The sequence below is a fragment of the Aotus nancymaae genome, unplaced genomic scaffold, assembly GCF_030222135.1.
Source record: "Aotus nancymaae isolate 86718 unplaced genomic scaffold, 86718_ANA_hifiasm-v0.15.2.pri h1tg000014l, whole genome shotgun sequence".
Lineage (NCBI taxonomy): Eukaryota > Metazoa > Chordata > Mammalia > Primates > Aotidae > Aotus > Aotus nancymaae.
The window spans coordinates 53,014,853-53,042,759 of record NW_026988425.1 but is presented as its reverse complement, the minus strand read 5'-3'; the positions used below and the strand labels follow the sequence as shown (position 1 = coordinate 53,042,759).

The window sequence follows — 27,907 nt, the reverse complement described above, 5'->3', positions numbered from 1 at the left end:
CTCTGCCCTAAGAAAGAGTAAGGGATTTCTACCGTCATTAAAAGGCATAGTGTTGTTTTATTCCTTTTTCTTTCTTATATTCTGCATAATATTTTCATATGTAAATTTTGTTTTCTCTGAACTTTACTCAATAATATACTCTTTATATTTTAAGGTACTTGCAACAGACATGTCAAAACACATGAATCTACTGGCTGATTTGAAAACTATGGTTGAAACTAAGAAAGTGACAAGCTCTGGAGTTCTTCTTCTTGATAATTATTCTGATAGGATTCAGGTAAAGCCTTATTTGAGTTTGCTTGTGTGTCTGTGTGCATGTGCACATATGTCTGTGTGTTCAGCTTTGAGAAGATGTATTTCTTTCTTCACCTTGTACTTTTAACAATTATAGGCAGCATTTTTATCCAAATTTTTATTGCTGAGAATTAACCAGGTAAAATTCTACTGGTCTTTTCATTTGCATCTATATTAATTAAAAAAACTAACACCCCACAGAACCAGCCACTTAAGCAGTTCTGAATCTAATCAACCAGTTTCTCTTATGCTATTTAGATGCAGTAGAAGTGGCATAATTTGGAACTATTAATACAAGTGTGAACCATACACAGACACATCATGGTTGAGCTGTTTGGAATAAATCTTACACTACGCGTATTTTTAAGTGTTGCAGTCATCCAATGTGAATTTCTAGTTCCTTTTTTTTTTAAAAAAAAAAAAAAGTGGAGTGACTGACTAGCGTATGCATCCATCTATTTTAGGTTCTTCAGAATATGGTGCATTGTGCAGATTTGAGCAACCCAACAAAGCCTCTCCAACTGTACCGCCAGTGGACGGACCGGATAATGGAGGAGTTCTTCCGCCAAGGAGACCGAGAGAGGGAACGTGGCATGGAGATAAGCCCCATGTGTGATAAGCACAATGCGTCTGTGGAAAAATCACAGGTAATACATGAGATGTACAGCTTTCAGAGAGAACAGAGCCACCGCTTTAGCATTTGGTTACTTTGTATCACATATGATAGTATTTTATTGGATTTTTAAAATTACTTTGTTTTTGACACTCAGTTTCACTTTAGTATGTATGATCCAAAAAACTTTCATTCTTATGACTTACATTCATATAGTCATATATCTATTCTAAGAACACATTTATCATGACTATATTCATTTAATATATTCATATACATATAGCACATGGTGTTACTTCAGTTATCTGGATTCACCTACAAATTGGGATTCTAAAATAAGCCCTACCATGTCAACAACTGGAAAATTTTTTACGCTACAAACGTGCTCTTTAACCAAGGGTTCTAGAAGCTAATTTTGACCAGCTAGTAACAATATTTCATATGGTCTGTTGAAAATAATGACAATTTTACCAAACTAAGCTTAGTTGTCTTCTGTTCAATGTTTTATTTTTGGGTCATGATCTAGTTAAGCTTTTCCATTATTTCTTAGTCCCAAGTCCTCTCCTCATATTGGATTTTTTTCTTAACTAGGTGGGCTTCATAGACTATATTGTTCATCCCCTCTGGGAGACGTGGGCAGACCTCGTCCACCCTGACGCCCAGGACATTTTGGACACTTTGGAGGACAATCGTGAATGGTACCAGAGCACAATCCCTCAGAGCCCCTCTCCTGCACCTGATGACCCGGAGGAGGGCCGGCAGGGTCAAACGGAGAAATTCCAGTTTGAACTAACTTTAGAGGAAGATGGCGAGTCAGACACGGAAAAGGACAGTGGCAGTCAAGTGGAAGAAGACACTAGCTGCAGTGACTCCAAGACTCTTTGTACTCAAGACTCAGAGTCTACTGAAATTCCCCTCGATGAACAGGTTGAAGAGGAGGCAGTAGGGGAAGAAGAGGAAAGCCAACCTGAAGCCTGTGTCATAGATGATCGCTCTCCTGACACGTAACAGTGCAAAAACTTTCATGCCTTTTTTTTTAGTAGAAAAATTGTTTCCAAAGTGCATGTCACATGCCACAACCACGGTCACACCTCACTGTCATCTGCCAGGACGTTTGTTGAACAAAACTGACCTTGACTACTCAGTCTGGCGCTCAGGAATATCGTAATCAGTTTTTTCACCTCCATATCATCAGAGCAAGGTGGACATCTTCATGAACAGCATTTTAACAAGATTTCAGCTTAGTAGAGCTGACAAAGCAGATAAAATTTACTCCAAATTGTTTTCAAGAGAGTGTGGCTCATCAGGTGGCCCAAAAGTTGATTGGATTTGGGGTTTCTATTTTTTTTGTTTGTAATATTTTCAGAAGAAAGGTATTGCACAGCGTGAACTTAATGGACAAAGCAACAAATATGTCAAGAACAGGACACAGCACGAATCTGTTACCAGTAGGAGGAGGATGAGCCACAGAAATTGCATAATTTTCTAATTTCAAGTCTTCCTGATACATGACTGAATAGTGTGGTTCAGTGAGCTGCACTGACCTCTACATTTTGTATGATATGTAAAACAGATTTTTTGTAGAGCTTACTTTTATTATTAAATGTATTGAGGTATTATATTTAAAAAACTATGTTCAGAACTTCATCTGCCACTGGTTATTTTTTTCTAAGGAGTAACTTGCAAGTTTTCAGTACAAATCTGTGCTACACTGGATAAAAGTCTAATTTACGAATTTTACTTGCACCTTATAGTTCATAGCAATTAACTGATTTGTAGTGATTCATTGTTTTATATATCAATGACTTCCATATTTTAAAACAGAAAAACAAGTTTATGTTGCAGGAAGCCCTTTTTGTAAGTATTTAGTTACTTTGCATTTTGTTTGTTTCACTCTTTCCAGATAAGCAGAGTTGCTCTTCACCAATGTTTTTCTTCACAGTGTGCAAAGTAACTATTTGTTCTATAATATTTTAATGTGCGTTATATCAAATGTGTCTTAAGCTTCATGCAAATTCAGTCATCAGTTGGTGTTGTCTGAAGCCAGTGGGAGATACAGAAATACCCAGTAGCTAAAATGGTCAGTCTTTTTTAGATGTTTCCCTACTTAGTGTCTCCTAATAACATTTTGCTGTGTCACAGGCGTGCATTTCACAAGTGAGTGTCTTTCTACTAATCCGCACATTTCATGCTCATTTTTATTGTTTTTACAGCCAGCTACAGTAAGAAAAAGATTTTCTCCTCTCGTGCTGCTTTATAATTTAGTGTGTGTTTGAACCTCCGTCCATGGTTGCTAGATGAAGTCTTGTCAAATATATCACCACCATTGTGACAGGTGAAAAGAACCAGTCAAATTAGGGTTAACATTTCAACTGTGAGGTTGTATATCATGACTAGCTTTTACTCTTGGTTTACAGAGAAAAGTTAACAACAGCTAACTAGGCAGTTTTTAAGAATATTAACTATATATTAACAAACATCAATACAACGAATCCTCTTTGGTTTTAATGATTTCACCATGGGATTAAGAACTGTATCAGGAACATCCCTGAGAGATGGTTTTAAGCGTGGCAAGTACTCTTCCTTAATGGACAGCCACATAACATGTAGGAATTGCTTTATCACTTATTCTCGATCCATAAGCATATCTTGCAGAGGGGAACTACTTCTTTAAACACATGAAGGGAAAGGAGATTATGCCACTGGCACCAGAGGGTTGGTACTATGATGCATCCTAAAATATTAGATTGGTAAAAATTCTGCTTAAATAAAAAATTAGAGATCACTCTTGGCTGATTCCAGCACCAGGAACTGTATTACAGTTTTAGATATTAATTCCCAATGTTTACTGGATTATAGCAGTTAGCATCATGGGACATTTTTGACTTTATTCCCATTTTTGAGACAGAGTCTCGCTCTGTCACCCAGGCTGGGTACAATGGCGTGATCTCGGCTCACTGCAACCTCCACTTCACGGGTTCAAGTGATTCTTCTGCCTCAGCCTCCCAAGTAGCTGGGATTACAGGTGCCCACCACTGTGCCTGGTTAATTTTTGTATTTTTAGTAGAGACAGGGTTTCACCATGTTAGTCAGGCTGGTCTCGAACTCCTAACTTCAGGTGATCCACCTGCCCTGGCCTCACAAAGTGCTGGGATTACAGGTGTGAGCCACCATGCCGGGCCCTCTCATGTCAGTCTTAATAAAGTATTTACCTTCTCTCTGAAGACCTTAAAGCCCAAATAATCATGTCTCACGCTGATACTGAAAAATTGTGACGGAGGTCAAAGTGGGTATCTGACAAATGGAAAATCAAACATTTAAGAATTACCACCCTGAAAAGCATTTATATTTGGAACTTCTCAAGAAGCCTTCCGGGGACTGGAAACTAAGTCATCAGCCAGGGAAATGACTCAAGCTGAAGAGAATCCCCATTTCAGTCCCCTGAGATCTAGATGATGCTTAGATCCTTTGAAATAAAAATTATGTCTTTATAACTCTGATCTTTTACATAGGGCAGAATAGGAATCAACTAGCTAATTATAAGGTTTCTACTCTTTCTTCTATAAAGATCAGACAGTAGTCTTTCAAATAAAGACGTATGTTTGACCAAGTTGTTTCACGAGAACACTTGGGAACTTGTTTCCCTTTAAATTTTATTTGTCCCTGAGTGAGGTCTAGAAAGAAAGGCAAAGAATCTAGAGTTTATTCCTCTTTCCAAAACATTCTCATTCCCTCTCCCTCCCTACACTTAGTATTTCCCCCACAGAGTGCCTAGAATCTTAATAATGAATAAAATAAAAAGCAGCAATATGTCATTAACAAATCCAGACCTGAAAGGGTAAAGGGTTTATAACTGCACTAATAAAGAGAGGCTTTTTTTTTTTCCACTTTGTTGGTTTTTAATGGTACCATGTTGTAAAGATACCCACTAATGGACAATCAATTTGCAGAAAAGGCTAAATATCCAAGAGTCGGGGACTAATGCACTGTACAATCTGCTTACCCTTGTGTTTCGCTCTCACCAAAGTGTGCTTCAGAAACACACACTGCTTTAAAAAAGAATCTCCTTTTACGAGTGGCTTTACATTTCCTAAAATGCCATAAGAAAATGCAATATATGGGTACTGTATGGGGAAAAAAAATGTCCAAGTTTGTGTATAACCAGTGCATTTCAGCTTGCAAGTTACTGAACACAATAATGCTGTTTTAATTTTGTTTTCTTTTATATCAGCTAAAATTCACAATAAAATAATGTAGATAGAACAAATTACAGACAAGGAAAGAAAAAACTTGAATGAAATGGATTTTACAGAAAGCTTTATGATAATTTTTGAATGCATTATTTATTTTTTGTGCCATGCATTTTTTTTCTCACCAAATGACCTTACCTGTAATACAGTCTTGTTTGTCTGTTTACAACCATGTATTTATTGCAATGTACATACTGTAATGTTAATTGTAAATTATCAGTTCTCATAAAAACATCATCCCATGATGGGATGGTGTTGATATATTTGGAAACTCTTGGTGAGAGAATGAATGGTGTGTATACATACTCTGTACATTTTTCTTTTCTCCTGTAATATAGTCTTGTCACCTTAGAGCTTGTTTATGGAAGATTCAAGAAAACTATAAAATACATAAAGATATATAAGTTTAAAAAAACATAGCTGCAGGTCTTTGGTCCCAGGGCTGTGCCTTAACTTTAACCAATATTTTCTTCTGTTTTGCTGCATTTGAAAGGTAACGGTGGAGCTAGGGCTGGGCATTTTACATCCAGGCTTTTAATTGATTAGAATTCTGCCAATAGCTGGATTTTACAAAACCACAGACAACCTCTGAAAGATTCTGAGACCCTTTTGAGACATAACCTCTTAAGTACTTCTGGCCAGGGAGTGGCACCGCATGTGTGATGCTTGTTTGCCGTCTGTTGATCAGGAGCTACTTCAGCTACTTGTATTTGATTATTTCCTTTTTTTTTTTTTTTTAAACTCAGAAACACAACTGGAGAAATATATTCTTTCCTAGTGATTATAAATAATCTTTTTATAAAAGTCTTTTTGGCTTCTAGAGCTCATAGGAAACACAACTGGGGAAATATATTCTTTCCTAGTGATTATAAACAATCTTTTTTTAAAAGTCTTTTTGGCTTCTAGAGCTCATAGGAAAATGAACTCGATTTGAAATTCGAGCCAGAGCTTACTCATGTTGGTTAGTTATCTATTCATCAGCTTCCTGACATGTTAAGAGAATATACTAAAAAGAAAATACTATTTTTCAACCTTAAATTTTCTTCCACTAAGATAAACCAAATTTCCTTATATATATGTAAACCCATCTATTTAAACACAAAGTTATGTCTGATGCCAGTTTACATAGCATAAAGCATTCACCATCCTCTAAGATTTGTTTCAGCAAAACTTGCATTGCTTTAGAATTTTAAGATTTAATCTTGTACAATGGCTAGCCTCTGAAAGCAGGAAAAATTTATTATAATGGATAATATGGAAGCATCCTCCCACTGCTTGCCCAGCCCTTCAATCACGTGGCTTTTCAGTAAAAGGAAAGATTCTTTTTCTAGGAAAAATGAGCCTCTTATTTTATTTTATTTTTTGACACAAACTGTAGATTTTAGCAGCCCTGGCCCAAAGGAATTTGATTACTTTTGTTTTAAACAGTACAAAGGGGACACTATAATTACAAAAATATCCTTCACTGATTTGAGTTGTTTTTATTTCTTTGGATATGTTTTCAGAGTGGTAAATTGTGTGTGAGAATTACAAATGATGATTCTTTTAGTGGTTTCTTAGCCTCTCTTACAGCCCACGGGGATAGTACTGTACATCAATACCTTCATATGAAATTTTTATATGCAATGAAAATAAAAGCATGGGTTGATTCTGCCTATTTATGACTCAATCTTTTACAAATAAAAGATTATTCACTTTATAGTTCAATCAGCACATTTCCAAGGATAATGAACATGGTTGAAATGAAAGGAGAATAGTGACATCATAAGTTAGTATTGATATTCATAACCAAATGAAGCCACCTTGAGTAATTTTGCTACATTAAAAATTACCAAAATTACCTAGATGGCCTATTAAAATTAAGCATGGTATTTTCTAAATAAGCTTTGGAAGGGGCCTTCCATACTTAATTTAATATTCTGGGATATTGAAAATTATCATTTAAACATTCAACAATTATTTATTGGTTACCTATTCTGCAAACTACAAGGTTTTAAGGACTCAACGATAAGTAAATTGAGACACAGTGTTTGCTTTCATGGAACTTACAGTCGAGGGGACAAAGGCATTACACGATTCAATACTCATATAATTATAAATGTGGTCAGTACAATGAGAAGCTCAGTGTGGTGAATAAGCAGGAACCTGAATTTGATTTATTTCGGAGAGCCAGGGAAGGCTTCCTTCAGGCCTTGACAAAATGATTTGTGGCTGATTTCTGAAGGATTGTAAGAGGTAACTAGGGAAAAAGTTGATAGGAAGAGGAAGGGGATCCAGACAGGAAAGATTTGCAAAGACCTTGAGGCATAAATGAGCCTGAGACATCCCGGGAAATGTAGGGAAAGCAAGAGGGAGGGTAGCCAGGGCCTGGAGCGGCACAGCCGTTGCTAACCGTCCTGTGTGAGATATCCCCCACTCTGTAGCTTTATCCTCATAACCCTGCTCAATTTTCTTTATAACACTTCTCACAGATTGATAATACACATCTGTTTTTGTTGTCTGTCTCTCCCACCAGAACACAGCTCCATGAGAGCAAGATCTTTGCTTACCAATGTATCACTAGCACTTAAAACTATGCCTGGTACACAGTAGGTTCTTAATATGTGTTGAATATAGCCACCAAATTGATATTGGATATAATTCAGGTTGATAAGATATTTTGAGATATTAAAGAGTTTTTAACTTGATACCATAAAAACTTTGTTTGTTTTTTGTTTCTGAGCTTACTAAGATCCTGGATAAAGAGTTTAGAGTTTCCTACGTCTTTGCTATCTAAAAACTCTGTTTGCTTATTCCTCACAAATTCTTTTTTCTAAATGACAAAACAATCCATTTGTCATGATAATGAGAGTAAAGAAATCAGCACAAATTTAATCCCCAGATAATCCCCAAACCATACCAGTAGAATAAGGGTAATTAAACAGAGTATCTATGCTTAGCCTCTTCAGCATTTCCTCCTGCCACAACAGTCATGGTAAGCCAAGAGATGCCCAATGTGTGCCTTCCTGGGAATAATCGTTTTAAACTCACACTCCCTTCCCCAAAACCATGACTGCAAAGTAAGACTATGGAAATAAATAAGAAACTCTCTTCTTTTCCCAACTTGCCCCACTTGCTGATTTAGGCTATTTTGGATGGTGTTGGGCCTGAACACACATTGAAATCTCTGGCCTGGAAACCTTTCCTCAGGCACGTGGCTTTTGACCCACAATAGCAACATTCTACCAAAAAACAAACCAAAACCACAAACATTCCTTGTTGCTAGACCAGCACCAACCCTCCAAGGGGAGGGCAACCTTGCATCAGGGGAGTCATACCTGGGCTTTCTCATCCTTCTGATTTGGGTACTGCATCCCGCCCAGCTCCTCTGAGAGCTCCAAATACTCAAGGTCAAACAGTGCAATGGGTATAAATCTTCAATATGTGCGTGCAGGAAATACTACTTTCTTTAAATCAATTAATCAATTAATCTGGACCCGGGGCTCCAGCCAATCATACTATTGGGAATTTCCATCTGTCATTACTAGCACAGCTCCCCTCTCTCCCAACATAAAAGTTATCTTATCTCCAACATAATCCAAGTACCAGATCTCTGTGTTGTTCCAGCAGTGGGTCCTTACAGTCCCTCTGCTCTTGGCTTCCTTGTCACACGCGGTGTGCCAGGAATATATGCTGGTTTGAGGCCCCGCTTCAACACAGTGTCTATCAAAAGGGCCCATCCTGCCAGTGTTTTATCACACCTTGCTGTGGTCTGAATGTCTGTGTTCCCCCGAATGCCTGTGTTGAAATGCCCTAGGTGATGCTATTCAGAGATGGCACTCTTTAGGAGATAATTAGATTATGAAGGCAGAGTCCTCATGAATGGGATCAGTGCCCTTATAAAAGAAGCCCAAGGGAGCTTGTTCAACTCAGCCATCATGTGAAGACTCAGCTAAAAGGTGCCATCTGTGAAAATGAAAGCAGGTCCTCACCAGACACCAAACCTGCCAGAACCTTGATGTTGGACTTCCCAGTCTCTAGACTGTGAGAAGTAAATGTCTGTTGTTCATAAGCCACACACTTTATGGTATTTTCTTGTAGAAGTCTAAGGAGACTAAGACATACCTACTTAAATTACCACAAAAAAGCAGTACTTTCCTTAATTCTCAACACTCTCCTCTTCTCTCCTTCCTTCCTTCTTTTGTTCTCCAATGAGATTAGGCTTACAAACAAAACAGACAAGAGGTAGTTGTAACTTCCGTTTGCTTCTGCTCTCCACTCTGCAAAAACCCTGGCTATTATTTGAAATATGGAGATGAAAAAAGATATTGGAAGAGCATACATTACATAATAGTCCATTAACCTTCCACACATGGTTGGCAACATCTAGATCCAACAATGTTGACTGAACATTTTGAGATGTGGGAAGTTGAGAAAGTTGTCTCCAGGAGGAAGTCCTCAGGACCTCCTATACTTCCCATGTGGGAACACAGGGAAAGGGCCACTTTTTCCCGAAGTCTCTGTGTTCCAATGCTATCCCTGAACGTCTATTTGCAGCTCTCACTTAGCTGTTTCAGTGACAAGATATAGCACTTGAAAATTTTATAAAATGAGAGTCACATTTGTTCCCTGCTGCAAGCCCCCACACTGCCATTCCAGGACCCTGCTATGGTCCACAAGTGCCATTATGAGTCACTCTATTTTGTAGCTAGGAAAAGTGAGGCCCAAGAAAGTTAATTGACTTGGCTAAGATTATTCACAGGCCCAATACTGAGACTAATGATTTGCAAACTACAGATTTGACAGAATTCCTAATGTTATCTCTACATCCTGTTTCTGTTGACCTGCTGACAAGGACCAAAACTGCCTGTTGCATTGCCTTTGATTTCCTTTGACCATTTTTCATTACAAGACTTCAATGATAGTTTTTATGGTCCAAAGCTAGATGATAGATATTACATCTTATGCATTTGTTAACTCACCCTATATCTGCGTAGCCTTCCTATATGGTCAGAATTCTCCAGATTGAGCAGGAAACCTGGAGTTAAAGAGCCCCTGACCACCTAAAAAAATTATAGAAAATGAAAGAAGCTGACAAGAAAGTAAGGAGCAGAGATAGGAGCGTGCCTCTGCCCGGTGGAGACTCATCACATCGGGCAAGGCAGATCTCAGCGGAACTGCTTGCAGGATGTATGCCTCAATGAAGGGAATGGAGCATAGGCAGCATCTGTCTTAGGCTGGAGCCCCTTACACCATCATGCCTGTTTTAGCAGGGTGTTGGCCAGGGGCTTACAAATCCCAAGCCAACAGACATGGTTTCAGGACCTGAATCATGCAAACCTATTTTCTGAAAGGCTCCATCGTCTGAGAGTTGCTTTTACTTTGCTCCTTGTTTTTGAACCATAAAACAGACCAAGTACACAGTGGCAAACACCTGCTCAGCGCCCATCAACACAAGGCACTGCTTTACCACCAGGCTGTGTTAATTACAGAACCAAGCCGTCTCTCACCTTGCAGCTTCTTCACACTTTGCTCATTTTCTCCCTAACACTGATGGTTTCTGTTTCCAGCTGTTCAGTTACAGCATCTGGGAAGAGTGTGGCAGAAACCACCAGGCCACTGCACCCTGCCACAGTGGGTCAAGTGGAGGCTGGGTGCTGAGGTCCGTCTCTATCCAGCAAAAGTCAGTGGTTCATGGGTGGGAAACAAAGCTCAGGACAGCTGCTGCAGTCCAGAGAACTGTCCAGCATAGAAGACTCTTAGGAAGCAGTCCCCCGACCTCCTGGGCATTTTGAAGTCATGTTTGGTATCACATGTAATTATGCAGTAGTCATAGAATATCTTTGAAAACTTATATTCTAAAAATAATTGCTGGGATCAGTGATTGAAATATCGAATGAGTGGACTGGAAAAGTTGAAAACAAGCAAAAGTGAGAGAAAAAAATTGAGGAAAAGTGGGAGAAAGTGAAGGAAGGTGGACTCTCTGCTGCTATGGCATCCAAGGACAGCGGTGATACCTTCTATTCCCCACAGGACCAGGTTCCTGATGCTTAGCATAATGCATAAGGCCCTGAAGGACCTATTCAAACTAAATCATCCCCAGCTCCTCCCATCAACCCCACGTAGATACCCCTGTGCCTCAGCTAAATGTTGCCTTTACGTCTTGCTTTTCCATCTCTCTGCCTGGAAAAGAGCTCATCCCCTCTCGATCCAGTTTAAATACACTTTTGTCTGGAAAGCCTTTCACATTAGTATTTTATATACACCCTATAATAAATATTTCTCATATGTTGTTTTTCAAAAATTTTTTCATCTCTCTCACTAGATTGTGAGATTTTTAAACACAATGTATTCCTTTTTGCCTGATAATAAGGAATTAAGTCAGGATATTAACATTTGACTATTATTTTCCCTCTAACACCAATTCTTCTCAAAATATGGTCCTTGAGCTGACCTTAACATCAACTAGGATCTTGTTAGAATATTATCTAGCCCCACACCAAGCTCCAGGAAAAGATTCTCTAGGGGTGGGCCCTAGAACCTGTGTTTTAACAAGAACTTCAGGTGATAAGTATGCTCCATAAAGTTTGAGAAAAACACTGTTCAAGACCTCATGGAGGTGTTTTTCTATCTTTGGTTTTTGAAAGAAACAAAGTTAATAATCTCAACCACCTTTCTAAAGTATTACATTTAATCAAAGGGATACTTGTTGCTACAGGAGTTGCAATAGATGACCTGGCGAGGGACATAGGCAGTCTAAGGAACAGTGGGATCGCATGTTTGACCAATGTCCATCAAGCAAGAAAGGAATGGTGAAGCCAGCTATTAGCTCCCTCTAGCAGAGGAAACCGGGGATCGGCCGTCACTATCAGGCAATGATGGCATCACAAGCAGGCATGGGTTAAAGATTTAAATGTTGTAAACGCAGTGAAGAACCAGAAGGAAATTACATCCACATTATCTCTGCAAGACCATTAATGTAATAAACCGAAATCAAACACCTTCTCAGTCTTCAAGTGCCCCATTCAGGTTCACTCTGCTAATCACACAGCTAAATGTCCCTCTGCTTTCGTAACTCGGTGAAACCACACATCCCAACATAAGATGGCTTGGGAATCTGCCATCACAAGGGGCTACCAAAGGGCCAAATGACACAACCTAGAGTTCAGTGGTGGTAACTCTCCATAGGGTTAACTTTGACTATTGGGAAACTACAGATGGGAAGGAACTAATGAATTAATTTCTTCTTCTCTCCCCAGACTATTCTGAGGCATGGCCTCCCCTTGAAGCCCATCAGGATGATCCTGCACTTCCATGTCAGCAAAAAGCACCTACCAAGCAACCTGTAGTGTCTGTTGGCTGTTACTTTTGAGTCAGTAGCCAACATAGAAGCATCTCTCCCACCTTCCTTTATTTCTTTGTCCTTATTTGCTTCATTTTGCCTTAATCTTTTTTTCTCACCCCTACTGCCTTGTACTTCTCAAATCAAGTCTGTCACTTGATCCCTCCCTCAGACTGTTTCTAGGGACCCTGAGCTAAATACTGCCCTGCACATTCAGAATAGCAGATGCCAACTTTCTGTGTATATATTGGAGTGAAGTATTTAAAATCAGCCTTTGGCTATTAGAGGTAGGAACTGTGCCTTATGCATCATTGTTTTTCCAAGGCTTAGTTCAGTGTCTGCCATAAAGCAAGTATTCATTTAACAGGGAAAGAAAGACAAGTGGGCAAGTAATTGCCCAAATGAATGAGGTTAATGGTGAATAGTGGATGAGAAGGGTATGAATTGCCCTAGAATAGATTAGACATTAAGTAAGCAGGAGTCAAGACAGTTAAGGGATCAAAGTCAGCTGTAAAAGAATATGGAACAGGAGTAGAAGTTGAAGGAATCAAGCATTCTCCCTAGAAACAAGGGTACAGGAAGGGTAAGAGACAGATACTTCACCGTCTGGGAATTTTTATCCATATTCGTTATTAAAGACACACGTGGTTGCCTACTTAATTATTACCAACCCTTCACCCCCACTTTCTTCCTGGCATATATAAGTGGGATTTTGTTCAGGTCTTGTGAAGTCAAGTCTTCCAGGGAGATTCAGCCTCTCCTGAGTTCTGTCGGCTAATTCTGAGCCTTTTATGGTAATTTTTCTACCTTTGCCAGTGATTAGGTTAGGACAGGCATATAGTACTGCAATTGTAGACAATGAGACACAGGCCTGACTTCTGGGAAAACATCCCTAACTCTTACAAAGAGAAAAGAGAATGGAACATTGCTTCTTCTTGGCTTTGGAAATTCAAGGATGTCATGGTTAGGGTATTATCTTGAGACCATGAAAGGAACTATCTGTACACAGACAACATACTAAAGATGGCAAAGCAGAAGTTAGACAGAACTAGAGTCTTTGAAGATGTGTTTGAGCTTCTTAGTCAGTCCTACTTTGAAACTTATTAAGATAATAACTAGTTCTTATTATTTAAGCTGTTTTAGTTGAAACTGCTATTATTTACCCCTGAAACAATCCTAATACACTGTTCTAGTCCATTTATATTGCTATAAAGGAATACCTGATGCTGGGTAATTTAGAAATATAGAGGTTTATTTGGCTTACGGTTCTGCAGGCTTTACAGGAAATGTGGCTCTACAGCTGCCTGGCATCTGCAGAGGCCTCAAGAATCTTTAACTCATGGCAGAAGCAAGGGGAGCTAGTGTATCACATAGTGAGAGGAGGTGGCAGGTATGGAAGGAGGAGGTGCCATGTTCTTAAACAACCAGCTCTTGCATGAACTAATACAGTGGAAACTTACACATTACTGCAGGGACTGCACCAAGTGAATCATGAGGGATCATGACCCAAACACTTCCCAACACATCCCACCCTTGAATATTGGGGATCAATTTCAACATGAGATTTGGAGGGGACAAATATCCAAACTATATCATACACCCACTCTTTGTTCCAACAATGTGCTGGTGGGTCTGGGCTGGGGGTGGGGGAGAGAGGTACCTGGCACAGTGGAAAAGTTGGGGCTTTGGCCCCAAATTAGCTGGGTGACCTTAGGCATGTAAATTCATCACTGAATTCCACTTTCTTTCATTTTAAATAGGGGAATTGTGACATTAGAATCTTCTCTACATTCTTCCCAGTATTAGAGCAAATGAATTTATAATCTCACTGAAAATTTTAGATAAAATTTTTCAAAGCTTGTGATCCAGAGTAGATAATAAAATCAAAAGATGGTTGCAATGAGCACTAAACATGAACTAAAATAGAATAGAGAATATCACTGTGTACTGCACATAAGAGTAAGCTGCATTTTCTGAACTGCTTCATTTACATGTGTGAATGGGTGCACTTGTGTGCTTGCACACATATTCAAATGTTTCCAAGTAAAATATTTTAAAAAGCATATGAAGCACGGATTTAGAACAAACTCAAACCATGGACAACTAGGGAACCTAAGTCTCTCACGAATTCCCATTCCTGCCAATTTACCTGATATCCATGATTCAAAAATGGTTTCTAAAAAGAAATAAAAATTGATTCAAAAGGGAGACCTAATGAGTAACATAATAGGGAGCCATTGATTGTTTTACAAAGTAGTATGATGGAGCAGCGGGTAAATAAACCACTCAACACGGGTATTTCAGACTGCTGAGAGGAAAACACTGAGACAAAGTGATTTCTGGGCTTCTGATAACTTTTTTCTTCTCAAAGTAGATTGATGATAAAATGTGCCATCTTATAAATATTAGTAGACAAAGGCAATACCTACACTTGGGAATACTTCATGGAAGTCTTGGCTGAAAATTTAAAACTGGACTATAAACTTCTTGGGGGTTAGATACATATCTTAGACTTGCTTGTATCTTGAATTGTGCCTAGTCCAGTGCTGGATAGATATGTAAGTCCCTCATTTTTGTGCAATTATCTATTGCAGAATTTTCAGACTAATATATTTCCTTTTCCTTGTTTTGATCCTCTGCTGAATCATGAGAATAGTTCTCAGGTGAACTGCAGTGGCGTGGAGTGTCTCATAGGAGAAGGACAATCAGATGTAGCCCAGAACCCCTGGGACATGGGAGGTTCCTATACTGGCCACTCCATGGGAAAATTGCTTGCTTTGGGAGATAGGTAGCTTTCCTCTATTTTGTGGGCACAGGATTTTGCCTTACTTTTATAATCCGTTATTTCCAGGAAACATCCTAAAACGATGTGGGTAAAAGAAAAAGAGAATGAATTTTGCAATTCTGATCACTGCCTAGAAACAGAGACACATGAGTAGAGGTGGAGTTTATCATCACCTTTAATCATCCTGGGGCCTCCATGTGTCAAAGGCAAGAAAAGAGCCATTACCAGAGGCACTCACCTTCGAAGTTTTCACTGCCTATTCCAACCCTCCGTGTCACCCTACCCCCAAAGTGCTATACCAATCATGACTGTCCTCTTGTTCAAAGAAAAGAATATCATGGATTGCTTTCAGACTGGCAGTTCTGCTGTTGATTGTTTTTTTTTTTCTCTCTTAATAGGCAAAGTGAGAAGGTTAGGAAAAAATTATTCAGATAACTCACCTGGGAGTAGGGTAGGGACCTTGAGGCATGCAGAGAGAACGGTAAATTCAAAATCAACCAAGCCATAACTGTCTATTCTACTGAACACTGTGCCAGGTACCTCAAAAGAGTAGGACTTGATTCTTCCCTTTGAGGGGGTTTCAGTTGGTTTGGAAAAGAAATGGGGGAGGGACCGAGTACTGTGGCTCACACCTGTAATCCCAGCACTTTGGGAGGCCGAGGTGGTTGAATTGCTTGAGCCCAGGAATTCAAGACCAGCCTGAGCAATATGGCAAGACCTCATGTCTACAAAACATACAAAAATTAGCCCAAGTGTGATGGTGTGCACCTGTAGTCCCAGCTACTCAGGAGGCTGAGGTGGATGAATCGCTTGAGCCCAGGAGGGTGAGGCTACAGTGAGCTGTGAACATGCTTCTGCACTCCAGCCTGGACTACAGAGCAAGACTCTGTCTCAAAAAAAAAAAAAAAAGAAATGGAGAATGGAAAAGGAAGGAATCCAGCGGAAGAAGAGTGAGCACTAAGACTGTATCGCACCTTCTGCTGTCTCATTTCAGCTCTACACCAACCCAATTATCCCTTCATTTGACAGAGAGGTCAAAGGAGGCTGGGAAGGATTAAAATGTCAGAGCTGATGTTGGAACATAGCCAGTTTGTCTCTAAAGTGCCCTGTGCCCTCTGGGGAAGAGGATATTTAACTAGATTGTTGCTTCAGTTTTTTGTTTATGTCAGCTATCAGTTTCTAAGGCATTATTTAGGGGATTTTCTTTACTTTCTTTTTTTTTTTAATCTCAAATTTCCCTCTCTTTTCATAAGTGCAATTTCAGTGCCTAATATGTAGGAAAAAATATTTTCCTTTTTTTTTGGAGACTGAGTCTCACTCTGTCACCCAGGGTGGGGTTCAATGGTGCCATCTTGGCTCACTGCAACCACGGCCTTCCAGGTTCAAGTGATTCTCCTGCCTCAGCCTCCTGAGTAGCTGGGATTACAGGTGCCCACCACCACGCCTGGATAATTTTTGTATTTTTAATAGAAACAGGTTTTCACCATGTTGGCCAGGCTGGTCTCAAACTCCTGACCTCAGGTGATCTGCTTGCCTTGGCCTCCCAAAGTGCTAGGATTCACCATGCCTGGCCTCTACGCTTTTTTTTTTTTTTTTTTCAAAATTTCTGCACTGAATGTAGTCTCCTCTCTGGAACAGTTTTCCAATAATTTTTATTTCCCTAAATAACATATAGTGAACTTGTTCATATCAAAGACATACCCCGACATTAAATTCAAACAGCTCGGCCAGGCACGGTGGCTCATGACTTCAAGATAAGCCTGGCCAACATGGAGAAACCCATCTCTACTATAAATACAAAAATTAGCCAGGTATGGTGGTACATGCCTGTAATCCCAGCTACTCAGGAGGTTGAGGAAGGAAAATCACTTAAACCCAGGAGGTGGAGGTTGCAGTGAACCGATATTGTGCCACTGCACTCCAGTCTGGGTGAGAGAGTGAGACCGTCACAAAAAAAAAAAAAAAATTCAAACAGCTCTACATTATTATTTATTTAAAACTTCAATTTACTTGCTAAGAATTATCTTACATATCTTCACTTCCATCACCAGCAATTGCATTTGGCTTTTTCCTTAGGCCATATTAAAAGACATAGAAAATAATGCCTGTTTGTTTTCATTCTATTATTCTCATGACATTTATTTGTCTTTGAATGCTCCCATGTTTTCTGGTATGACACTATGAATCTAGATTTCTCTATTCTTTCATGTATTTAGAATATATTTTTTGAAGGACTGCCCCCAAGATGGACAAATAGGAACAGCTCCTGTCTGCAGCTCCCAGTGAGATTGAGGCAGAAGGCGGGTGATTTCTACATTTCCAACTGACATACTCAGTTCATCTCACTGGGACTGGTTGGACAGTGGATACAGCCCACAGAGGGCAAGCTGAGCTGAAGCAGGGTGGGGTGTCACCTCACCAGGGAAGCACAAGGGGTCGGGGGATCTCCCTCCCCTAGCCAAGGAAAGCTGTGAGAGACTGTACTGGGAAGAATAGCACATTCTGACCCAGATACTGCACTTTTCCCTTGGTCTTCGCAACTGGCAGACCATGAGATCCCCTCTGGTGCCTACGCCACTGGGGCCCTGGGTTTCAAGCACAAAACTGGGTGACTGTTTGGGGAGATATCCAGCTAGGGGCAGGAGTTTTTTTTTTCATATCCCAGTGGCATCTGGAACGCCAGCGAGACTAAACTGTTCACTCCCCTGGAAGAGGGGTTGAAGCCAGGGAGCCAAGTGGTCTGGCTCAGCAAGTCCCACCCCTACGGAGCCCAGCAAGATAAGATCACTAGATTGAAATTCTTGCAGCCAGCACAACAGCCAGAGGTCAACCTGGGATGCTCAAGCTTGGTGGGGGAGGGATGTCTGCCATTGCTGAGGCTTGAGTAGGTGGTTTTACCTTCACAATGTAAACAAAGCTGCAGGGAAGTTTGAACTGGGCAGAGCCCACCGCAGTTCAGCAAGGCCACTGTGGCCCGACTGTTTCTCCAGATTCCTCCTCTCTGGGAAGAGCATCTTTGAAAAAAAGGCAGCAGCCCCAGTCAGGAACTTATAGATAAAACCCCCTTCTTCTTGGGACAGAGCACCTGGGGAAAGGGGTGGCTGTGGCTCAGCTACAGCAGACTTATACGTCCCTGCCTGACGGCTCTAAGTTGAGCAGTGGATCTCCCAACACAGCATTCAAGCTCTGATAAGGGACAGATTGCCTCCTCAGTTGGGTCCCTGACCCCCCTGTATCCAGACTGGGAGACACCTCTCAGTAGAGGCCAACAGACACCTCATACAGGAGAGCTCTGGCTGGTATCTGGCCAGTGCCCCTCTGGGATGAAGCTTCCAGAGGAAGAAACAGGCAGCAATCTTTGCTGTTTTCCAGTCTCCACTTCTCTCGCCTGGTGATAGCCAGACAAACAGGGTTTGGAGTGGACCTCCAGCAAACTCCAGCAAATCTGCAGCAGAGGGGCCTGTTAGAAGGAAAATTAACAAACAGAAAGGAATAGCATCAACATCAATAAAAAGGACATCCACTCAGAGACCCCACTGAAAGGTCAGTCACCAACTTCAAAGACCAAAGGTAGATAAATCCATGAAGATGGGAAGAAACCAGCACAAAAAGGCTGAAAATTCCAAAAACCAGAATGCCTCTTCTCCTCCAAGGGATCACAACTCCTCGCCAGCAGAACAAAACTAGCTGGAGGATAAGTTTGACAAATTGACACAAGTAAGCTTCAGAAAGTGGGTAATAACAAACTCCTCTGAGCTAAAGAAGCATGTTTTAATTGAATGCAAGGAAGCTAAGAACCCGGAAAAAGGTTAGACAAATTGCTAACTAGAATAACCAGTTTACAGAAGAACATAAATGACCCATTGGAGCTTACAAACACAGCACAAGAACTTTGTGAAGTATACACAAGTATCAATAGCTGAACCTATCAAGCAGATAGAAAGAATATCAAGCAGAAGAAAGAATATCAGATGATAGATTGAAGATTAACTCAATGAAATGAAGTGAGAAGACAACATTAGAGAAAAAAAGAGTGAAAAGAAACAAAGCTTCCAAGAAATATGGGACTATGTGAAAAGAACAAATCTACATTTGATTGGTGCACCTGAAAGTGATGGGGAGCATGGAATCAAGCTGAAAAACACTCTTCAGGATATTATCCAGGAGAACTTCCCCAACCTAGCAAGGTAGGCTAACATTCAAATTCAAAAAATGCAGAGAACACCTCAAAGATATTCTTCGAGAAGAGCAACCCCAAGGCACATAATTGTCAGATTCACCAGGGTTGAAATGCAGGAAAAAATGCTAAGGACAGCCAGAGAGAAAGGTTGGGTTACTCACAAAGAGAAGCCCATCAGACTAACAGTGGATCTCTACAGAAACCCTACAAGCCAGAAGAGAGGGAGGGCCAATATTCAACATTTTTAAAGAAAGGAAATTTCAACCCAGAATTTAATATCCAGCCAAACTAAGCTTCATAAGCAAAGGAAAAATAAAATCCTTTACAGGTAAGCAAATGCTGAGAGATTTTGTCACCATGAGGCCTGCCTTACAAGAGCTCTTCAAAGAAACACTAAACATGGAAAGGAACAACCAGTACCAGCCACTGCAAAAACGTACCAAACTGTAAAGACCATTGATGCTATGAAGAAACTGCATTAACTAACGGAAAAAATAACCAGCTAGCATCATAATGACAGGATCAAATTCACACATAACAATATTAACCTTAAAAGTAAATGAGCTAAATGCCCCAATTAAAAGACACAGACTGGCAAACTGGATAAAGAGTCAAGACCCATCAGTGTGCTGTATTCAGGAGACCCATCTCTCGTGCAAAGACACACATAGGCTCAAAATAAAGGAATGGAGGAATATTTACCAAGCAAATGGAGAGAAAAAAAAATAGCAGGGGTTGCAATCCTAGTCCCTGATAAAACAGAATCTAACCCAACAAAAATCAAAAGAGACAAAGAAGGGCATTACATAATGGTAAAGGGATCAATGCAACAAGAAGAGCTAACTATCCTAAATATTTGTGTACCCAATACAGGAGCACCCAGATTCATAAAGCAAGTTCTTAGAGATCTAGAAAGAGACTTAGACTCCCACACAATGATAATGGGAGACTAACACCCCACTGTCAATATTAGACAGATCAACGAGACAGAAAATTAACAAGGATATCCAGGACTTGAACTCAGCTCTGGACCAAGCGGACCTAATTGACATCTGCAAAACTCTCTACCCCAAATCAACAGAATAAATATTCTCAGCACCACATAGCACCTATTCTAAAATTGACCGCATAATTGGAAGTAAAACACTCCTCAGCAAATGTAAAAGAATGGAAATCATGACAAACCATCTCTCAGACCATGGTGCAATCAAATTAGAACTCAGGATTAAGAAACTCACTCAAAACCACAAAACTACATGGAAACTGAACAACCTGCTCCTGAATGACTACTGAGTAAATAACAAAATTAAGGCAGAAATAAAGATGTTCTTTGAAACCAATAACAAAGACACAACATACCAAAATCTCTGGGACACATTTAAAGCAGTGTGTAGAGGGAAATTTACAGCAGTAAATGACCACAAGAGACAACAGAAAAGATCTCAAATTGACACCCTAACATTATCATTAAAAGAAGTAGAGCAGCAAGAACAAATGAATTCAAAAGCTAGCAGAAAACAAGAAATAACTAAGATCAGAGCAGAACTGAGGGGGAGAGAGAGAGATGAAAAACCTTTAAAAAAAAAATCAATGAATCCAGGAGCTGGTTTTTTGAAAAGATCAACAAAATAGATAGACCACTAGCCAGATTAATAAAGAAGAAAAGAGAGAAGAATGAAATAGCTGCAATAAAAAATGATAAAGTGGATATCACCACTGACCCCACAGAAATACAAGCTAACATCAGAGAATATATAAACAACTCTGTGCAAATAGACTAGAAAATCTAGAAGAAATTGATAAATTCCTGGACACATACACCCTCCCAAGACTGAATAAGGAAGTCGTCAAATTCCTGCATAAACCAGTAACAAATTCTGAAACTGAGGCAGTAATTAATAGCCTACCAACCAAAAAAAGCCCAGGACCAGACCGATTCACAGCGGAACAGAGTTACAAAGAGGAGCTGGTACCATTCCTTCTGAAACTATTCCAAAAAATAGAAAAAGAAGGAATCTTCCCCAACTCATTTTATGAGGCTGGCATCATCCTCATACCAAAACCTGGCAGCGAGACAACAGAAAAGAAAATTTCAGGCCAATATCCCTGATGAACTTCAATGCAAAAATCTCAATAAAATACTGGCAAACTGAATCCAGTGGCACATTAAAAAGCTTATCCACCATGATCAAGTTGGGTTCATCCCTGGGATGTAAGGCCGGTTCAACATACCCAAATTAATAAAAGTAATCCATCACATAAACAGAACCAATTACAAAAACCACGATTATCTCAATAGATGCAGAAAAGGCCTTTGACAAAATTCAATACCCCTTCATGCTAAAAACTCTCAATAAATTAGGTACTGGTGGACATACCTCAAAATAATAAGAGCTATTTATGATAAACCCACAGCCAATATCATAATAGGCAAAAACTGGAAGCATTTCCTTTGAAAACTGGCACAAGACAAGGATGCCCTCTCTCACCATTTCTATTCAACATAGTATTGGAAGTTCTGGCCAGGGCAATCAGGCAAGAGAAATAAATAAAGGGTATTCAATAAGGAAAAGAGGAAGTCAAATTATCTCTAATTGCAGATGACATGATTGTATATTTAAAGACTCCATTGTCTCAGCCCCAAATCTCCTTAAGCTAATAAGTAACTTCAGCAAAGTCTCAAGATACAAAATCGATGTGCAAATATCACAGGCATTCCTATACACCAATAACAGACAAACAGAGAGCCAAATCATGAGCAAACTCCCATTCACAATTGCTACAAAGAGAATAAAATACCTAGGAATACAACTAACAAGGGATGTGAAGGACCTCTTCAAGGATAACTACAAACCTCTGCTCAAGAAAATAAGAGAGGACACAGATGGAGAAACATTCCATGCTCACGGTTAGGAAAAATCAATATCGTGAAAATGGCCATACTAACCAAAGTAATTTATAGATTCAATGCTGTCCCCATCAAGCTACCATTAACCTTCACAGAACTGAAAAAAACCCACCTTTTTTTCCATATGAAACCAAAAAAGAGCCTGCATAGCCAAGACAATCCTCAGCAAAAAGAACAAAGCTGGAGGCATCATGCTACCTGACTTCAAACTATACTACATGGCTACAGTAATCAAAACAGCATGGTACTGGTACCAAAACAGAGATATAGACCAATAGAACAGAACAGAGGCCTCAGAAATAGTGCCACACACCTACAACCATCTGATCTTTGACAAACCTGACAAAAACAAGCAATGGGGAAAGGATTCCCTATTTAATAAATGGTGCTGGGAAAACTGGCTACCTATATGCAGAAAACTGAAATGGACCCCTTCCTTACACCTTATACAAAAATTAACTCAAGATGGATTAAAGAGTCAAACATCAGACCTAAAACCCTAAAAACCCTAGAAGAAAACCTAGGCAATACCATTCAGGACATAGGCATGGGCAAAGACTTTATGACTAAAACACCAAAAGCAATGGCAACAAAAGCCAAAATAGACAAATGGGATCTAATTAAACTAAAGAACTTCTGCACAGCAAAATAAATTATCATCAGAGTGAACAGGAAACCTACAGAATGGGAGAAAATTTTGCAGTTTATCCAGGTGACAAAGGGCTAATATCCAGAATCTACAAGAAACTTAATCAAATTTACAAGAAAAACAACAACAACAAAACATGAAAAAGTGTGCAAAGGATGTGAACAGACACTTCTCAAAAGGAGACATTTATGCAACGAACAAACATATGAAAAAAAGCTCATCATCACTGGTCATTAGAGAAATACAAATTGAAACCACAATGAGATACTGTCTCATGCCAGTTATAGGAAACAACAGATGCTGGAGAGGATGTGGAAAAATAGGAATGCTTTTACACTGTTAGTGGGAGTGTAAATTAGTTCAACCATCGTGGAAGACAGTGTGACGATTCCTCAAGGATCTAGAACTAGAAATACCATTTGACCCAGCAATCCCATTACTTGGCATACACCCAAAGGATTATCAATCATTCTCCTGTAAAGACACATGCACATGTATGTTTACTGCAGCACTGTTAACAATAACAAAGAGTTGGAACCAACCCAAATGCCCATCAGTGATAGACTGGATAAAGAAAATGTTGCACATATACACCATGGAATACTATGCAGCCATAAAAAAGGATGAGTTCATGTCCTTTACAGGGGCATGAGTAAAGCTGGAAATGATCATTCTCAGCAAACTAACACAAGAACAGAAAACCAAACACTGCATGTTCTCACTTATTACTGGGAATTAAACAATGAGAACACATGGAATAGGGAAGGGAACATCACATACCAGGGCCTGTCAGGGGATTGGGGGCTAGGAGAGGGATACCCTTAAGAGAAATACCTAATGTAGATGATGGGTTGATGGGTGCAGCAAACCACCATGGCATGTGTTTACCTATGTAACAAACCTGCATGTTCTGCACATGTACCCCAGAACTTAAATTATAATGAAATAAATTTTTCAAAATTCCTAGGCTGAAGTATTAATAACTTGCCCAAATGACCTCTCAAAATGCATTTTATCATCCCTGTATTGCTCAGTACAAAAATTTGATTTTTTGGAGACATATTAGTACGTATTTATGGGATACATATAATTTTATTACATGCATAGAAGGTGTAATGATCAAGTCAGGTTAAGTATTCATCACCTCCATTATTGATTATTTCTGTATGTTGAGAACATTTCAAGTCCTCTTTTATAGTAAATTTGAAACCTACCATACATTACTGTAGTCACACTACTCTGTTATTGAAAATTAAAATTTTTTCCTTCTGTGTGTTTGTACCCACATTAACCAACCTCTCTTCATTCCCTCCCCACCACCCACACACCCTTCCAATCCTCTGATGTCTATCATTCTATTCTCTACTTCCATGAGATCTACTTTTTTAGCTCTTACCTATAAGTGAGAACATGTGATATTCTTTTTTCTGTGCCTGGCTTATGTCACTTAACATAATGACCTTCAGTTCCATCCAAGTTGCTGTAAGTGACATCAAGTTAGTCTTGTTTATGGTCAAATAGTATTCTGCTGTGTATACATATATTTTCTTTATCCATTCATCCATTGATGGATACTTACATTGATTCCTTATTCTTGCAATTGTGAATGGTGCTGCAATAAACATGGGCTGCAGGTATTCCTTTGATGTATTAATTTCCTTTCTTTGGATAAATAGTAGTGAGATTACTGAATTGTATGTTAGCTCTGTTTTTAATTTTTTGAGACATCTCCATACTGTTTTCCAAAATGGTTATACTAGTTTATATTCCCAACAAGAATTCCCTTTTTTCTACATCCTCACCAGCATCTATTTTTTTTTTCCAGAGATAGGGTCTCACTATATTGCCTGTTGTCTAGGCTGAAGTACAGTGGCTATTCATAAGAGCAATCGTGACGCACTGCAGCCTTGAACTCCTAGCCTTAAGCAACACTCCTGCCTGAGCCTCATGAGTAGCTGGAATCTCAGGCATGTGCACCACTACACCAAAAGACTTTTTGTCTTTTTAGTAATAGTCATTTTAACTGGAGTGTCATGCTATCTTATTGTGATTTTAATTTGCAATTTCCCTGATGTTTAGTGATGTTGAACATTTTTTAATATGCCCATTTGTCTTTTTTAAAAAAATATCTATTCATGCCCTTTGCCCACTTTTCTTCTTAGGCAGTCTCACTCTGTTGATCATACTAGAGTGCAGTGGTGCGATCTCAGCTCACTGCAACTTCTGCCTCCTGGGTTCAAGCAATTCTCCTTCTTCCGCCTCCCCAGCAGCTGGGATTACATGTGCCCACCACCATGCCATGGCTAATTTTTGTATTTTAGTAGAGATGGGGTTTCACCATGTTGGCCAGGCTGGTCAGTAGTGCTGGCAATGGTGACTGTGGGTCAGGTGGGCGAGCAGGTCCATGGGCCCTGGGCATCAGACGTGGTGTGGGCGATGGCAGTAGCAGTGGCAGGACAATCCTCTGGCTCCCAAGTGGTCCCCACTGATTTTTGAGGTGGCTGCAGGCCAGTTCCCAAGCCCACAGGTAGTACACGTGTGTTGTTGCGGGGCGGTGTGCTGGCTGTGGTGGTAGTGGCACGTTGGATGAGCCCATCTCCAGACCTTCAGGGTGAGTGCTCAGGTGCCACTCATCCTGAGGATTGCTCAGGAGATGGGGCTGAGTAATCCCCAGGGCCCTGCATGGGCACTAGGAACAAGGAGGACAGAGGTGAGCCTCAGGCCCCCAGATGGTATGTGCAGGCACTAGCTACAGTAGGCAGGGTCACGGTGATTTCCAGGCTCCCAGTGGAATGCTTGGATGGGAGGACCAGCAGCTATACCTTGGCCCTGTTACTGTGGTTGGTTTCATTGGCAACAGCCTTAGAAGGGCCATTGGGTGCACACCTGGCCTCAGGTGGTAGTTGCTGGTAGGGTAGCCTGTTCTCAGGGTGCTTCTGAATGCATAGTGCCCTGCTGATGGGGATGGCAGGTAGCTTCCAGTGGCTCACGCATTGGATGTGGAGGCAGCAGCCAGCAGCAGCAGGGTCTGAGTTAGTGGGAGGTCAATGGGGCTCAAGGAATCTGGAGTTGCAAGATCTGTGGGGTGCCAGGGTTGGATGTAGTCTGCTGGGCTTTCAAAGTGGTGGAATGCTTTAAGAGTGGAGTAAGAGGGAGGGTGGGGTGACCCAGTGTGAGCTCCCCATCCGAAGCGATCCCAGCATGGGGTCTCCAGCCAGGGCCCTATGTTAGTCTCAGGGCTTGTGTGGGTTCAGGGTCTCTGCAGTGGCTAGAATCGCAGGAGTCCACGGTAGGAAGGCTGGCCACTGACCTACTCTTTCCTAGCACTGAGGAGCCTCTCCAGACTCCCTGCTAATCCCAGCCAAGCAGGCTGCTTCATTTTCCTCTTGTGTCTTGTGCTAGGTGTCACTTCTGTGTTGAATTCCAGCCTTCTCTCTTAGGTGATCTATTTTTATTTTACAAGTTAGACATACAAGTGCAGAGAAGTTAAAAAAAAAAAAAAAGGAGCAAATCTGTGGGCTCCGTGAGCAGCAGAGCAATTTCTAGCCTATGTTGGCTGAGTTTTTACCAAGCCTCTAATACATACACATATACATACATATGCATGTACATGTACTTAAAACATTTTTATTCCCATGTTTGATCCCAGTTGAATAGGGGTGAACACAGAAAATCCTAGCAATTCATTCTTTGCACTCCTGGAATTCTCAAATGCTTTGCAGATGCCTTTTTAAGGCAGCCAGTCTTGGCCCTTTTCTCGAAGTCAATGAGCATCAAATGTGTTCAGGATTCATGAAATAATTCTGACAATAACTAGCATTTTTTTATAGGAATCAGAACATGGCTTATTGCAGTATACCACAGTGTTTGCCAGCTCCAGAACTTATGAGTAAGAGAAGAGGAGAACAAGTTTTGGCTCCTGTAAACATTTTCCTTTTTTCTGTAATTTATACATATGCTAACAAGCAGCTGGGTTCAAAACGCAAACTCACCTTGCCAGGCACTAGGTCTCACTGTTAAGTATGTAGTCTTCTCTCTCCCCACATAGCCCTAAAGTTATTCAGGATGAAGGAGAAGAAGAAAGGTACCCAAGAGCATTTTATAATTCCATCTTTCCTTCTTGTTATGCTGAGGTTAGTATTACCATGACCTATGTAAACTTGTTTTCTTGAATAAGAATAAAAGTGTTCCGTCCATCAGGGAAGACCTCAGGAGAAATTCTAGGTTCAGGTCTCATGGTACAAGGGCCAAGTGTTTCTTCCCGAATCATTCCCAGGCTTGCCTTTGATCTGAGCAGTGACATTCAAAAAATATGCTGATGAGACTGCTCTCTCTCTCACTTAAGAACTTGAGAAAGAGTTGGTTCTGGGCCGGGCGCAGTGGCTCACGCCTATAATCCCAGCACTTTGGGAGGCTGAGGCGGGTGGATCACGAGGTCAAGAGATCGAGACCATCCTGGTCAACAAGGTGAAACCCCATCTCTACTAAAAAATACAAAAATTAGCTGGGCATGGTGGCGCACACCTGTAGTCCCAGCTACTCGGGAGGCTGAGGCAGGAGAATTGCTTGAACCCAGGAGGCGGAGGTTGCAGTGAGCTGAGATAGCGCCATTGCACTCCAGCCTGGGTAACAAGAGCGAAACTCTATCTCAAAAAAAAGAGAAAGAGTTGGTTCTTCAATGTATATTATATGTATAACCCCTAAATTATATGTATAACAGCCTGAAACTTGTCTTGAGGAAGATTTGTAGTAGTAATGAATGAAGGGTGGCAGTAACCTAAGGGTGAAGAATGTAGATAACTTTTCCCCAAGAGCAATATAAGATATTGCTTGAAACATCCAGGGTCCACTGACATGCCCCTTAGAGTCCAGGAGAAATCTGGAAATGTCTGGACCTGCAAAAAGAC

At 40.4% G+C, this 27,907-nt stretch overlaps 1 protein-coding gene across 12 annotated transcripts in view; it reads left to right on the top strand.

Annotated features, from left to right (window-relative positions):
* Positions 1–6,814, top strand: part of PDE4D (phosphodiesterase 4D) — a 1,389,427-nt gene extending 1,382,613 nt beyond the window's left edge. For all 12 annotated transcript variants that reach the window (XM_012457267.2, XM_012457266.3, XM_012457271.2 and 9 more), the window contains 3 exons: positions 155–277; positions 759–941; positions 1,499–6,814. In XM_012457267.2, the coding sequence (XP_012312690.1) occupies positions 155–277; positions 759–941; positions 1,499–1,915 (723 nt within the window). In that variant the 3' untranslated portion in view covers positions 1,916–6,814. The remainder of the gene's footprint in view (positions 1–154; positions 278–758; positions 942–1,498) is intronic.
* The last annotated feature ends 21,093 nt before the right edge of the window (positions 6,815–27,907 follow it).